Below are 14,592 nucleotides of genomic sequence, written 5' to 3' on the forward strand. Positions count from 1 at the left end.
GCTTTAAAAAGACTTCCCAAAAAAACCTCTCTTTCTCTGTCAGCTAGATGTTTTTTCTCCCATTTGCCTCTGGCCTTAGAAAATACAGCTCAAGGTTTAAGAGAGGCCCATGGTATCATTTTACTATTTGCCCATTCCTAATTATGTTTATCTCTGCTTTTTTATCTTCTGTAACATGTAGGGTCAATGTCATTACTCAGTCTGTAATTTCAGCTTTTACGACTTTGAGAATTGTTTTCTGCTATAAATCAAAAGGGGCCCCTTGTCTTAGGAGAATGGCCAAGGTTTTCTCTGCCTGGCATGAAACATTTGAAAATCTACTTTTGAAAATCTAAGCCCTCTTTAATATACAAGTCCTGATCAAACATTAATAAAGTGCAGGCTTATGCCTGATGCCTCACTATGGGAAGCCCAAAAGAAGAACCTGAGCACCAAAGCAGCTCTCCTGGATCAAAATTCATTGAAGAGAGCAGCGTGGAGGCCAGTCAAAAGAGGCTGTTCTTGGAGATCTGAACAATGTTGAGGCAAGCTGCTAGTCCTGTTGAGGGTGCAGAATACAAATGCACGTATGGTAGAAACTGCATTGCCCAGGCCATGGGTAGGCAAACGAAGGACCAGGGGCCGGATCTGGCCCAGTCGCCTTCTAAATCCGGCCCACGCACGGTCTGGGAATCAGCGTGTTTTTACATGAGTTGAATTTAAATGCATCTCTGGGTTTTTGTGGGGCATAGGAATTCGTTCATCCCCCCCCCCAATAGTCCAGCCTCCCAGAAGGCCTGAGGGACAGTGGACCGGCCCCCTGCTGAAAAAGTTTGCTGACCCCCTAGCCCAGGCAGTACTTGACACCGAAGAAGCAAGGAAATAATGCCTCAATACAACGCCCTGGAAAGCCTGGTCTGCTTAATTTTTTCACCATCCCTCCTCAGATGAGCACAGGACGATGTACGTAAAACATACAAACAAAATACAATAAAATGGAGCTAAAAAACATATTTCAGCAAAAAGATTCTAAACATACGCTGCTAGCCTGCAAATGAATGTGGGGGGAGGGACTTGGCAGTATAGGAGGGGGTCGGGATTTGTCCGTCTCTCTACTGTACTTCGGGGGGGGGGGGAGCGGCAGCCCGGGGCAGGAACCGAGGGCGGGAGGTCGACGCCTTCGACCCTCTGGCGGGGAAGGGGGGTGCCCGATGCTGAGCCCGGGCAGAACCGCTGCCGGGGGGAGGGGGGGGCCTTTTTGCTACAGGGAGAGGCTTCGCGCAGGGCTGCAGCATTGCACCTTTGCTTCGCGTGCACAGGCACTCAAGGGTCGGCTGCACTGCAAGACTGTCGTGCCCCGGCAGCCCTCCCTTGGTCCGAAATGTGGGGAGAATACCGAGGGGCTGCATTTGCATTTTCAGAGACCGGGCGAATGTTTTAAATGTTACAAATAAACAGGCGGTCAAGAAAACAAACATGGATGGACTCCGAGTGGAGCCGCCTCTCCTGTCGGTTGGGGAGGACAAGACGCCTGATCCCAGAAGCCGCTCTCCCCACGGCTAGTCTATACGTTTGCAGTTCTACGGTAAACGAGCGGCCCCTGGCGCGCGTGAGCTTAGAGGAAATGAGGCCGGGCACGCCTGTGGGCGGAGCAAAGGGAAAGGGCGCTCTCGCTGCGCAGGCGCGGGATGCGTGAGAATGCTCCTATAAACTTATGTCAAGTAGACTCCCGTGCAGAGTACACATTTCTGCTTGTTCATCTTTGGAGGCGTTTTGGTTTCCCGCGGTGCCTGGATTTGCGACGCCGCCGTAAGATTAGTACTGAACTTCACTGCAGGGCTGTAGTAAGAAACACTTAAAAACGCTTGATCACGGCTTGCGAAATGTGGAACCCGGAAGTCCCACACCCCCAAACCGGGATTGTGTTTGTTTTTGTGCTCTAGAGAACCGGCATTGCTCTGCGCAGGCGTGTGGCGGGAGGTGAGAAAGACACCTGCGCAGCCAAGTAGAGCCTCCCTGTCCAGGGGCAGTCTACCTCCAGCGGCCCAGCTCCTCCGCCCGCCGGGTGGCATGGAGCTTCCCTGTCCAGGGGCAGCTCACCTCTAGTGAGAGGGCTCCTCGTGGCCCCTGAGTGGTTCTCTCCTCCCTGCCTCCTTCCCTCCCGCCGGGCCCGGCCATGGCTGCTGCTTCGGAGCAGGAGGCACCAAGTGCTGCTGCCTGCTGGGCGGCGGTGCGGGCTCTGCTCCCGGGCACACGGGCCGGGCTGGGGCTGGGATCGCTGGGGCTGGGGGCGGAGGGGGCCCGCGTGGCGCTGCTGCTGGAGGAGGCGGCCGCCTTGGTGTACCCGGGCGATGCGGGCGAGGAGTCTCTGGGCTCGGAGAGAGCCCGCCGAGCCTGCCTGGAGCTGGGCGAGCAGGTCTGCGACTACTCTTGGGAGCGGCTGCACGTGGGCCCGTGGCGGGCGGTGAGCGCCGTGTGGCGGCGGGCGTGGGCGCTGGGCTGCCTCTTCCGCGTGCTGAGCCTGTGCCGGGCACGAGGGGCCAGTCGGGAGGCGCTGCGCCTATGCGACCTGAGCCTCCTGCTTGGCGCGCCTGTCCTGGACGACGTCATGGGCAGGCTGGTCCCCGTCCTCCAGCGGCACCTGCCATCCGAGGAGCCAGCAGCGACAGCCCGCGCCGGAGCACCCCCGAAGAAGGTACCAGCTTGCAAAGGGGACCCTTGCCCACCCCCTTCCCGTCTGCAAGAACAGCTCCCCTCTCCTCGAAGGCGAGCCTCGCTGCAGCTGGATCGAGCGAAAGGCGAGCCCGTCTACTGCAGCCTCCTGTTCTTGCAGGATGGCCAGCCAGGTCCCCCCAGTCGGGTGTCCCAAGGGGAAGCCCCCACTCCCTCACAAGCAGCACCCCAGCTCAAGATCAGCCCCCTTCTGCCGTCTCCAGCAATTGGTACTCAGAAGCATTGCCGCCTCCCGCACAGTAGAGCCCATTTCATGGCCTTTTCCCTTGGCACACCTCAAGGACTGAAGCAGATTAAGCCCTCCTTTTGCCAGTGTGTGCAGGGGTGGAGGGGCCAACCCACACTGAGCCCCCTGCCAGTGAAACAAGAAGCAGAACTAACCACCTGCTCCTTGTTGCAGAAAATCCGGACGGACTTCACCCCAGCAGCCCCTGCTATAGCCCCAGAAACTGCTGTCCCACAGCTTCTCTGCCCATCGCTGGAACATTTCCGGGACAGTTACCTAACCCCTCAAAAGCCAGTTGTCTTGGAGGGGGTTGTGGACCACTGGCCTTGCCTGAGAAAGTGGAGGTGAGGGCAAGAGAGCAGGTAGAGGGTGGGTGGCTGCCTCCAGGACAGGGAAAGGTTTTGCCCAATGGAGGCAGCATCTGCTGCCAAATTATTGGGTGTGGGGCTGGAGGGGCTCCTGACATCATGCACCCTCTCCAGTTTGTCTTCTGTAAGAGGATGCTCTCTCTGCCCCTGAGCTAAAGGCAGTTTTGGGCCTGCATTCTGCACTGCTGGAACCGCAGGGCTTGATTTTTGCCTGTGCTCAGTTTAGCTTTTGGCTACCATAATATTTGCCCTGGCAAGCCTGACAGTGAAATTCCAGGGGGTTCACAGAGGAGTGGATCAGAACTCGTGCTATCAGGAAAACACAGCGAAGGATCGGAAATGGCACCAGCCTGACCTTTCCCTCTGCCTGCTTGCTATTCAGGCCAAAGTTCCTCCAAGGGATGGCAGATATCCCAAGATGTATAATCACAGGCAGATTGTAACAGAAGTAACTTCATTTGTGAGTTACTAGACGGTGCCCTGAGCCAGCCAGGCCAAATACTCAAAAAAATACACAAAGTGTTGCAAGTTCCCGCTGGCACTTCCCCCGTGTAGGAGAGGAAAGAACAAAAAGAACTGTAAACCACTCTGCCTGAGGAAGAGGGAACAGGGCCTTTGGAAACAGGGTGGGCACAGAGAGAGAGAGCTCTGCCATTGATTCTTCTTCCTTTGTTGCAGCGTGCACTACATCCGCCAGGTGGCCGGCAGCCGCACAGTCCCTGTGGAGCTTGGATTGCGCTACACAGATGAGGAGTGGTCCCAGACCCTCATGACCGTGGATGACTTCATCAGACAGTATATTGAGAATGAGGTCTGGTTCTTCTCCCTCCCACAAAACAACCTGGCTGGGAAGAGCAGGACAAATTATGCTGGGTTGAGTTTGTGTTAACTCCATTGTTGTATTCCGCCCTGGGAACCCAGCAAGCAGGAAAGGTGTCTCCTTAAATAAAATAATAGTGAACTTATTTATGTGAGCATCTGCCAGCTTTTGAGTAACATGGAAGGCTGCAATGAGACTGGGAAAGGGAGGGCAAGCCTGGCAGAGCTCCTTGGGGTGGGGAGCAGGGAGCTGACCAGTGAGTGGTAGAGTTTGTGGGCTGGGGCTCTGGACTCCCCACCAAATTGTTTGCTGCTGTTCAATTGACTTTTCTGTATGTAGAGGATTTCCACTCACTCCTCTCTCTCTGTCCCCCCCCCTTCTGTTTGCAGGACCACAAGGGATACCTTGCTCAGCACCAGCTCTTTGACCAGGTAAACCAAAGGGATAGTTCTTCTAGTTCCTATTTGATGGGAGGAAACAGATGCCAGGTTCACCAGAATGCAATGAATTTCCCACCCCCAAAATTCCATATCTGGAAATGATCCAAAGTGCCACCCACGCCTTTCAGGGAAGCATTTCTCTGGAAACTCCACCCCAGGCATCCTCCACAGTCCATGGGAGGAGGCACGTGGGCCAAACAGGTTTCAGAGATGTGTGCAAAGGGCTGAGAGCATCACAGTAGACCTCTCCTCTCGTAGGTGTCCAATCCACTTGGTGGGGAAACTCCTTCCTGACTCAAGGTGGGCTGTCTGCCAAAACCCACTGAGTCACTTCTAGCTAATCAAACTCATGTTGTTTAATGCCAGCCAACATCCTGTTGCCAGCTGTTCTCCTGATGTCTTGAGGAAGCAGGGGAGGAGGGAACCCAAGACTGTATAGAGCAGCTCCCCCCCCAACCTGGCCCCAGCAGAGAATCCCCATAACAATTAATGCTGGAACGTAGGGAGACCTTGTTTGGTTTGAATGCTGTCCCTTCGCCACCCACAATAGTAAAGAGAGCATTGGCTGAGGTGCAGGAGCAGGCCTTTCCTGTGCCCCTTTTCCTTGCCCCTTCCTTGATAGCTGCCTCCTGGCACTTTGCAAAGCCTCTTCCCTTTTCTGCAGGCATTTGCTTTGCCCAAGTGGTTGATGCCTGAAACTCCGCCTTTTCCTGTTTCCATCCTTTGCCTCACCATCTCTTATCTTGTGGTCTTGTTTTAATGGTTGCCGTGAGCCATCTTTGGATTATTATTATTTTATTTATTTGCCACTTTTCACCCGAAGATCACAAACAAAATAGACGGCAGGTTATAAATGCTTTAAATAAATGTCAAGCTAGTGTACGATGAGAACCTCTTTCCCCGCTTTCCTTTCTAACCAATTTTCTGCCAGATCCCAGAGCTGAAGCTGGATATTGGCATCCCTGACTATTGCTGCCTGGGTGAAGGAGACGAAGAGGACATCACTGTCAACGCCTGGTTTGGTCCACCAGGGACTGTCTCCCCTCTGCATCAGGACCCGCAGCAGAACTTCTTAGTCCAGGTAGGGCCTCCGTGGCAGCCTGCAGTGCGGGGGCTAAGGAGGGCAGTTGCCAATCAGAGGCAGGACTTCTGTATCCTCCTGCCTTTCAAGGGAGGCTGCTTCCTGCTCTAGGGGTGGCAGCAACAACAGTCACTAGAGGAAGCTTCCCTCTAGAAGTTACCATGGGAAGGCTCTCTGCAGCCAGAGATCCCAGCTTGGGAAGCTGATGCCAATGGGCTCCCTGTCTCAGGTGGACTGAGGTGCTGATGGGCTGTCAAGGAGAAGAGCAGAGAGGGAGTGCTGAGAGCTGAAATTAGAAAGGCACTGGGGCAGGGGAAGAAAGTGCCTATTGTTGGCCTGCAAACTTTGGACGGGGATGTCTGGGCTCCTTTTTCTGCAAATGATGGCAAGAAGCTGATCCGACCCCATTTGCAGAAATCCTGTGTGTCAGGGCACACTCCAGACACCAAGCAAAGGAATGCTAGTTAGAAAAGTTGAGCTCGGATTATTGATAAATGTTTCAACGTTCCTTTCTCCAGGTAATGGGACGGAAATATGTCCGTCTGTATTCTCCTCAGGAATCTGAAAACCTTTATCCACATGAAGGCCACCTCCTTCACAACACCAGCCAGGTGGGCACCCAGTAAAGTCGGTCCCTCTTAATGGGGGCTGAATTATTCCATGAAGCAAATCATGTTCACCCTAAAAATTGGCACCATATCCTATTTCCCATCCCCAACTGCAGCCAAGCTCCCAACACTCACCTCTTCCTCTTCCCTGCTTCCCTCCACATCCTGCCCCTCTCTCCTGTCACCTAAATTGTAAGCCTCTTGAGGCAAAGAATGAGACAACCATGGATAGTCCTGTCTGAATTATATTAAGACGGCGTTTTCTCTTTCATTTCCAGGTGGATGTGGAAGACCCTGACTTGGTGAAATTCCCCAACTTCAAAGCAGCTGCATTTCAAGATTGCATCTTGAGCCCTGGAGAAGTTCTGTTCATCCCAGTTAGCTACTGGCACTATGTGCGGTCCCTGGACACAAGTTTCTCCGTCAGCTTCTGGTGGTCGTAGCGTCTGCTGGGAACAAGGGAGGACTCTTCTGCTCAGGGACTTCAGGCAAGATGAAGGAAGGAGCTGCCAGGAAGCAGCAAGGGCTGTGACACACAGTTCAACTGCTGTGGTTGAGCATCAAGGGCATCAAAGATGCAGTTTTCTGAAGGGGCTAAAATAGTGACTTGTCCCTCTTTGGGTTTTATTAAAAAGGGCTCTCTTAAAACTTTTCTCAAAGGACAACAGAATACAAATTAATATTTAAATTATGTGTTGTGAATTCAATTGCTTTTGCTGGTCTAGCACAACCTGCTTGGTCAAGGGAGACAGAAAGCTCACCATTTGGATTCTATTTTCTTGGTGGAGGCTCCAATGGAACTGATGCACTCATGACTAGAGCCCCTGCAATACATGTTGGGCAAAAGGTTTCTTGCATTGCAGGTTGGACTAGATGACTCTTGGGATCCCTTCCAACTCTACAATTCTGATTCTATAATACTGCTTTACAAAGTCTGAAGGGCTCAGATCTTGTGCAAGATGGGCAAAGAAGTCCTTAGTCATTGCGGAGGGAAGTCTCTCTGTAGATTCATCGTGCCCTCACCAACCCCACAAATGCAAGTTACAAGGAGGAATTGCGATTTCTTTAAATTTGGGGTTGGGGGAGGGCAAAAGTGTCTGTTTTCCACACAGTCCAGAGTTCAAACTCTGCCTTCTGAAAGTAGGGCTAGGAACAACCCCTGCTGGGGACTGGAGCTTCCTTTGTTCATGAGAACATGAAGAGCCTTCTTGGTCAGGCCAGTGTCCCATCTAGCGCAGCATTCCTGTTCTTACAGTGGCTGACCAGACATCTGAATGGGAAACCCGCAAGCAGGACCCAAGGACAAGAGCAAATCTCCCCTCCTGTGCCTGCCAGCTACTGATTTTTAGAAGCATTGCTGCCACGAAATGTGGAAGGAGAGAGCCTAGCCGTCCTGGCTAGTAGCCATTGGTGACCCTCTTGTTTTAGAGCCATCTAGGTTGCTGGCCCTCACTGGCTCCTGCAGGAGAGAGTTTTAACTATGTGTTGCATGAAGCAGTCCGTCCTGAATCCTGCAAGATTCAGCTTCTTGAGATGCTCACAAGTTATGGTGTTCCAAGAGGGTTACGTTCTCTTTCAAAAACAAAAAGATACCGAGGACAGCTTTGGGAAGGAGCAGAGTTGAGGCCCAGTCACCCTCATAAGACCTTTAAGAACTTTGCTAAATATACGGTCATGCAGTTGCCAGGAAAGGTATTGTATGTGCTTTTATAGCTTGAAAATAAATAAAAACCCTGTATTTTTTATTTTAAAAAAGCTTTACATAAATAGTAAAAAAGGAAAGAAAAAATTGTGAGACAGGCTGGATCCTGAGGAAAAAAAATATATCACAATATATGCATTTCAGACACTTAAATTACGCAAAGATAGAGCAGCTGTGCTGGGCCCCAGTAACAGCTGCTTGTCTGTACTTCTCCAATAAGGGCCTGGAGAAGTCTTACTGCCGCCTCTGGGCCATTGGGGAGGCGGCACTCCTCCGGGTCTCCTGTGAAGTGCTCGAGAGTCCAGAAGGTCCTGGTAGGTTGATCTCTGTGGTGGAGATGGAAAAATACAGAATGGGATGAATAAGAGTTTGATTACCTTACCGTGGCCTTTGGGACCATTCCCACCTCCACTTTCACCCTCGACCCATTTATGTACCAGTTTCTGACAGGCAGAACTTTCCCTGTTGGCCAAAAGAAAGCCCGACCCAACAGAGATCCTTTTCCCTCCCAGCCTGAGGGCAAGAAATAGAATCCATCAAATGAGATGAAATCTGGCTCTAGTTTGCTAGCTGCTTCCGGGAGGGTGAGCTTTCCGTGAACTTTGAGAGGGGGGGTCTGCTAGAAATCTAGAAGAATACATTCTACAGTGGTACCTCGGGTTAAGTACTTAATTCGTTCTGGAGGTCCATACTTAACCTGAAGCACCACTTTAGCTAATGGGGCCTCCTGCTCCTGCCGCGCTGCCGGAGCACGATTTCTGTTCTCATCCTGAAGCAAATTTCTTAACCTGAAGCACTATTTCTGGGTTAGCGGAGTCTGTAACCTGAAGCGTATGTAACCCGAGGTACCACTGTACACAAATGATCCTCTTTATCTCATATGCAAGAAGCTGTATCGCTTCCAGGAAATCTGCCAGTTCACTAAAGCAAAGAAGTCCTTGGGTTAATCCCAGAATGTCATGAAAGGCAGACAGTGGACCAGAAGGAGAGCAGGCTGCTGTCTCCCCATTCCCACCCCTGGCACGAAACTGGTCGTGTTTTTCTGGGGAGGCACTCTTCAGGGGTGTTACCTGGAATCTGATGTGGCCAGAACTGCTTGCAGTTAGGGCAACGAGGTTCCCTTTGGGCTTGGAAATATTTGGCAAGGCAAGGCAAGTGCATGGCGATTCCACAGTCCTCACAGACTTGGCTCTGAAAGGGAAAAGCTGCTGTGAATGGGAGGCAGATGCCCTTTGTAAGATGATCAGCCTCAGGGCTGAGCAGCAGTAAGGCTCCTGGAGGCCAAGGGTGGTTAACACTAATCAGCCTCTCCACAAGGATGGTTTTAAGCTGCAGGGGAGGTGGCACTGCACAGAGGAACTCCTGGCCACTGCTCCCCCATCCCCAAGCCTTGCCCATCCCACATACACCACCAGCTGATGTGGGCCTCCTGACCTGGATGGAGAGGCTGTGGCAGACGTGGCACTTGCGGGCAGAGTCCTGGTAGTGGCGGAGGATGTACTGCTCCAGCTCCAGGACGCAGCGCAGGTGCAAAGTGTACTCTCCCTCTTTCTGTGAGAGAGCAGAGGCCCAGTTACACCCCTTGTGGCTCAACCGCCCCCACATCAAGGGAAGGCAAGGGGGCCCAAGTGGACCTGCCCACTCCAGCTTCCCACCCACATTCCCGTACCTCGGAGAGCCACTTATCCTGCACCAGCCGCTGCAGTACTAGCTCAGCCTCCACCTTCTTCATCTTCTTTGGCTTCAGCTGGTCAGCCAGGTTCAGGATCTCCGTGGAAGAGGCAAAGCCGTTGCTAGACAGCACAATCAGATCCATCTGCAGATGGAAAACCCCTTTCCTAAGTGAGCAAAGGACATCACAGGGGCCACGTCCTTCTGGCCAGCTAGCAGGAGGATAGTAGACTCCTGGCTTTGTATTTCATTAAGCCAATGCTTCTCCCTTTTTTTAGGCAAAAAGGTGCCGGTACTCACATGAAGTTGTGACAGTAAGTACCGCACTTATAACATGGGGGGGTGCCGGTATTGTGTACCCCCAGAAAAAAACACTGCATTAAGCACATTGGATGCAGAGGGCTGCATTTCACCCTCCCAAGACCCGTGAGATTCCCAAAACATGGACAAGCTGGGGAGCAGAGGCCAAGTCCAGAAAGTGAGTCCCCCCATGGCTACTGGGGGCCACTGAATCTGGGCCACTTAGGAGGCTGGTCAGCAGGTAGGCAGGCAGCAATCTGCTACAGATTCAGCCACGTTTGCGCACTCAAGGTTTCCATGCTTACTGTCTTCTTGAACAATTCCAGCTCATTTTCAGAGTAGTCGCTTGCCATTAGGGTGATCTCAGTTTCAGCCAGATTCACCTGAGGGAGAAAGCAAGTGTGATAAAGGAGACACCGGGCAGCCTCTGAGCTCCAAGCCAAGAGGATTCTTTGACACTGTCTCCCTGGCAGCCACAGCCCAGACGTGGCTGGCCCCTCCCATGGGCAAAGCTTCTTCGAAGGAGGCAAGCACCAAGCCTCACCCCACTGCACCGGGAATCCCCTTGCTGGGTTCCTTTTTTATTCCTGCAGCTATTGGCTCATCTCAGTTCCTGGGCAGAGCCTCCAGCCTCTGGAGCAGTCCTGCCACCATCCAGCAAGGGTGTAGAATGAGGGGAAGGATGTGCCTCTTGGATTCCTTGTCAGGGGGACATTGTGATCCAGCAGCAGCATGCGACTCTCCCCAGATCCCACCCTTCCCAATTTCAAATTACAAGGAAAAGACACCAGGTGACAGCCAACCCTGCCCTACCAAAGCATAATATGTTCTCCCATTTTCTTCCGATATTCCTTTCCTGATCTCCAAAGACAAAGGCTGCAGCTGACCATTCAAAGTGTTGATGAAGTCATCCAGCTTATCAGGTGCATAATGGACTGTGGAGGAGGGAAGATAAAGAGAGGTGAGAATATAAGGAAAAGGAGAGCAGTCACATAACAAGTTCACAATTTCCATTGATTCCTATGGGAACATTTCCAATCCATGATTTATCCAATCTCTCTCCCCACCCCCATCCATGTTTTCTTCCTGAAATGGCTGCAGCCGACCAGCAAAGGGAAAACTGGTTTTTCCGATCCCTCTCCCCCACCCTCCCTTGTTTCTGGCTGAAAATGGCTGTCACTGACCAGCAAAGCACAAACAAGGAAATAAGGAAGCAGGCAGACTTTGGCTGTTTGGATATATGAATCTGAGATGTGTATAGTGAGTTTTGGGTACTAACTCCTCATGTTTGGATAAGTGAATTTTTGCATAGCAAGTGTTGGGAAACAGAACCTGCATGCATATTTATTAGTCATCCCCCACCCCCCAAAAAATTGTAATTCAAAATTACTTAAAAATAAATAAATCTCAGCTAAAACTATCATCTCTCTAGGGTCCAGCTGGCCTACAGTTCTGCTTGCTTTTAAAGAAACAAAAAGCCCCCACACCCGAACACCCGTGACTGCTAACTCTTGGAGGCAGAGGGTGGAAAGGGGGCACTGCCAGACCCTGAGAGGCTCTTCATTACACACTCAGAGGGAGGGGAGGGTCCCCTTCAGTCTCCCTCTCCTGCCTCAGTTCTGACACTGGCACTGATCCAGGTGAAAGAAATCCCTGGAGCCCTGGAAAGGAAGAAAGGTTGTGGATCCTTTTGCTGACAAATTACACCCACCCACATCCTGTGCATCACATACACAGCTGACTTTTTGCACTGAACTCAGCAGAAGACGGAACGGAAAGATGGGACAGCTTGAGAGCACACAGGAGAGGATGATGGTGGAGGGGAACGCCATAATGCCACCACCGCCTTCCCTGCTCAGCTTGTCAAAGAGCAGAAAAGGATCAAATGTGGGGAGAGGGGCTGAGTCTCAAGATTACTTAGCACAGGTTTTACTTACACACACAGCCCTTCCTGCCTCCTTTTCCCTTCCTGAGGACTAGTCTGCTACCCAGCCCTCTATTAATCTCTGCCAGTGGACTCGCTCCCCCACTCACCCTTGTGCAGCTGGCAGTACAACTGGTGTAACTTCGCAGCTTCAGGCCTCTCCACAAAGCCAAGAGTTAGGAAGGCCTGCAGGAACCGGCGGTGAGCATCATTCAGGTTGGTGCCCAGGACCAGGGCCAGGGCCATGTTCAGGACTGCAGGATGGAGAAAAACAGCTAGATAACAGGGCCGTGAACAGCATTCCTGTCCCCCTCTTCCTCTCCCTCCTCCTGGGGATCCTTTCGGTCTCATCCAGCAGGCTCCCCAACAAGCTCACTGTGCAGAATGGCTTTTTTTAAAAAAATAATTCTCAAATTTGTATACTGCCCATACTCTGTAGATCCCGGGGCGGTTCACAGCATAAAAATGCAAGATAAAAATACAAAATACGCCATAAATAAATCACAAACCCAAACCCCATCACACCCCTTCCCTTTGAAATTACGGCTTCCTTGACACAAAACAATTGCTACGTTCACTTTTATGGGGTTGCTTTTAACATTTTTTTTTTATGTACTTTGGGTCTCCTTTGCTGACGGCTTAGAGGGGGCTCCTCTGGGGAATGCAGAAAGGGGAGGTATGAGGAGGTCGGGGAAGTAAGTTTTAAGAAAATAAGGTTTTGAAATTATACTTGTTCTTTTTTTGTTTGTGTTTGTTTGTATTGTTGTGTTTGATAAAATTTGTAAAACTTTAATAAATATTTTATAAAAAAAGAGGGGGCTCCTCTGCAAACGTCGGGGGGGGCCCGCTTCCAGCCTTGCAACTTCTTCATGTTTTTGGCGATCACTCGTAGCCGAGTAAGATTGTCTTGGCATTCTGCTCCGCCACACCTGGGGTTGTTGTTGCTGCTGCTGCAGCTGCCCAGTTTCCGGTGTGTCGGCCCCTGTCAGGGAGGCAGGGAGCGCCGCTGCCGGCTTTCCCAGCACCCGCCCTCCGCAAGCCACTTTGCCTTCCCGACGAGCGCGAACACACGTGAATCCTGCGCGTGAGACGCTGCCTACCTTGGCTGGGGATGACCCGGAAAGAAGCCTCTGAGCGTGGGCAGAGTGCAACCACTCGGAGAGAAATGAAGGGGGAAGCGGGTACGCGAGCGCGCCTGTTCCTCTCGGCTGCAGCTCACCTAGCGGAGAACGAGAGCTGAAGAACAGGAGAGAAAAGAATCCGCGGGAGAAAAGAGCTTCCGACGATAATGGCCACGCCCTCTCGGAGCTCTTAGCCAATGAGCGAAGTCACAGCCGGATTGACGTTTGGAGCGGGGAGAAGTGCAGAGCCTCAAGATAACAAAGTAGAGAGGGGCACGCTCATGGTTTGTAGAAGGAGCGTCCTGGTTCAGTTAGGTGGGGGTTTTTTTGGGGGGGGGGAGAGAGATAGTGCTGCCCGCCCCATAAGGGCGTGGGGTGGGCTCAGACACTCAGAACTTCAGTATAACTCTGAATGGTCGCAGTTCCACCGTTAAAGGAAAAGTCACTGCAAAGTCAGGGCTCAGGCTTATTTTCCCTCACGTATTAAAAAAACCACCCAGCTGATGCAACTACTGCCCAGCCATAATACAGTGGTACCTCGGGTTAAGTACTTAATTCGTCCTGGAGGTCCGTACTTAGCCTAAAACTGTTCTTAACCTGCAGCACCACTTTAGCTAATGGGGCCTCCTGCTGCCGCTACACCACCACTGCACGATTTCTGTTCTCATCCTGCAGCAAAGTTCTTAACCTGAAGCACTATTTCTGGGTTAGCGGAGTCTGTAACCTGAAGCATATGTGACCTGAAGCGTATGTAACCCGAGGTACCACTGTACACGGTATGTTTCCGAGCACAATTCAAAATGTTGGTGCTGACCTTTAAAGCCCTAAACGGTTTACCTGAAGGAGCGTCTCCACCCCCATCATTCAGCTCTGAGGGCCTTCTGGCAGTTCCCTCACTGTGAGAAGTGAAGATACAACATTGGTGCCGACTCCCCGGGGCTCTGGGTGCCTCAGCACCCGCAAAATTCCCGATGAAGGGGCCAGGCACCCACAAATAGCGGCACCAGGGCCATGCATGTTGCATGGCACCCATGGTTGTGGGGCTAAGCTGTCACTCGGGGGGGTGGTACAAGGAACCAGGCAGAGGGCCTTCTTGGTAGTGGCACCCACCCTGTGGAACGCTCTCCATCAGGTGTCAAGGAAATAAAGAACTATGGGAATTTTAGAAGGCAGATCCATATAGGGAAGTTTTTGATGTTGGATGTTATATTATGCTTTTATAATTGTTAGAAGCCACTCAGAGTGGCTGGGGCAACCATAAAATTATTATTATTATTATTATTATTATTATTATTATTATTATCATCATCATCATCATCATTATTAGGTGACACTGTGGCTGAGAAAATGGAGGTTCCATCCACTCGTATTGGTGAGTGAATGTGTGTGAGAGAGAGCACTGCAATGTGGTTCAACTTTTGCTATCCAGGCTCCTGAAGCATTGAATTGCTTGTTTGAGGAAAATGCAGTCAAAACAAAGGTGGGGTCTCTAAATTGTAGTAGCAACTTAGCAGAGGACCATCGGCTTTCTCGCCTGAGGTGGCTGAGAGAGAAAGAGGGTGACTTGTGCATGAGGGGGATTTGATCAAGAAAACACCATCCCTCACTCCTCCATCTCT

At 51.5% G+C, this 14,592-nt stretch overlaps 2 protein-coding genes across 2 annotated transcripts; one reads left to right on the top strand and one right to left on the bottom strand.

Annotated features, from left to right (window-relative positions):
* Positions 1 to 1,748: 1,748 nt before the first annotated feature.
* KDM8 (lysine demethylase 8) lies at positions 1,749 to 6,943 on the top strand. Its single transcript, XM_083474057.1, has 7 exons — positions 1,749 to 2,674; positions 3,113 to 3,282; positions 3,985 to 4,117; positions 4,516 to 4,557; positions 5,498 to 5,647; positions 6,166 to 6,258; positions 6,534 to 6,943. The coding sequence occupies exons 1-7, from the start codon at positions 2,156 to 2,158 to the stop codon at positions 6,696 to 6,698; spliced, it is 1,272 nt and encodes a 423-aa protein (XP_083330183.1). The 5' UTR covers positions 1,749 to 2,155; the 3' UTR covers positions 6,699 to 6,943.
* Positions 5,434 to 13,474, bottom strand: NSMCE1 (NSE1 homolog, SMC5-SMC6 complex component). The gene is made up of 8 exons (XM_083474062.1): positions 12,953 to 13,474; positions 11,963 to 12,106; positions 10,742 to 10,863; positions 10,234 to 10,311; positions 9,627 to 9,773; positions 9,392 to 9,508; positions 9,028 to 9,148; positions 5,434 to 8,283 (listed from the first exon to the last, which is right to left on the bottom strand). Exons 2-8 carry the CDS (start codon positions 12,096 to 12,098, stop codon positions 8,192 to 8,194), a joined length of 813 nt encoding a protein of 270 aa, XP_083330188.1. The 5' UTR covers positions 12,099 to 12,106; positions 12,953 to 13,474; the 3' UTR covers positions 5,434 to 8,191.
* Between the last annotated feature and the right edge of the window lie 1,118 nt (positions 13,475 to 14,592).

This window comes from Podarcis liolepis (genome assembly GCF_965112155.1).
Source record: "Podarcis liolepis genome assembly, chromosome: 14".
Classification (NCBI taxonomy): domain Eukaryota; kingdom Metazoa; phylum Chordata; class Lepidosauria; order Squamata; family Lacertidae; genus Podarcis; species Podarcis liolepis.

Excerpts from the sequence above, each read along its gene's own strand:
- KDM8 (XM_083474057.1), top strand. The coding sequence starts at position 2,156 with ATGGCTGCTGCTTCGGAGCAGGAGGCACCAAGTGCTGCTGCCTGCTGG. Across the intron at positions 4,118-4,515 it reads GACAGTATATTGAGAATGAG|GACCACAAGGGATACCTTGC; the intron begins GTCTGGTTCTTC and ends TTCTGTTTGCAG. Across the intron at positions 4,558-5,497 it reads AGCACCAGCTCTTTGACCAG|ATCCCAGAGCTGAAGCTGGA; the intron begins GTAAACCAAAGG and ends ATTTTCTGCCAG.
- NSMCE1 (XM_083474062.1), bottom strand. The coding sequence starts at position 12,098 with ATGGCCCTGGCCCTGGTCCTGGGCACCAACCTGAATGATGCTCACCGC. Across the intron at positions 10,312-10,741 it reads GGAGAACATATTATGCTTTG|GTGAATCTGGCTGAAACTGA; the intron begins GTAGGGCAGGGT and ends TTTCTCCCTCAG. Across the intron at positions 9,774-10,233 it reads TGGAATTGTTCAAGAAGACA|ATGGATCTGATTGTGCTGTC; the intron begins GTAAGCATGGAA and ends TTCCATCTGCAG.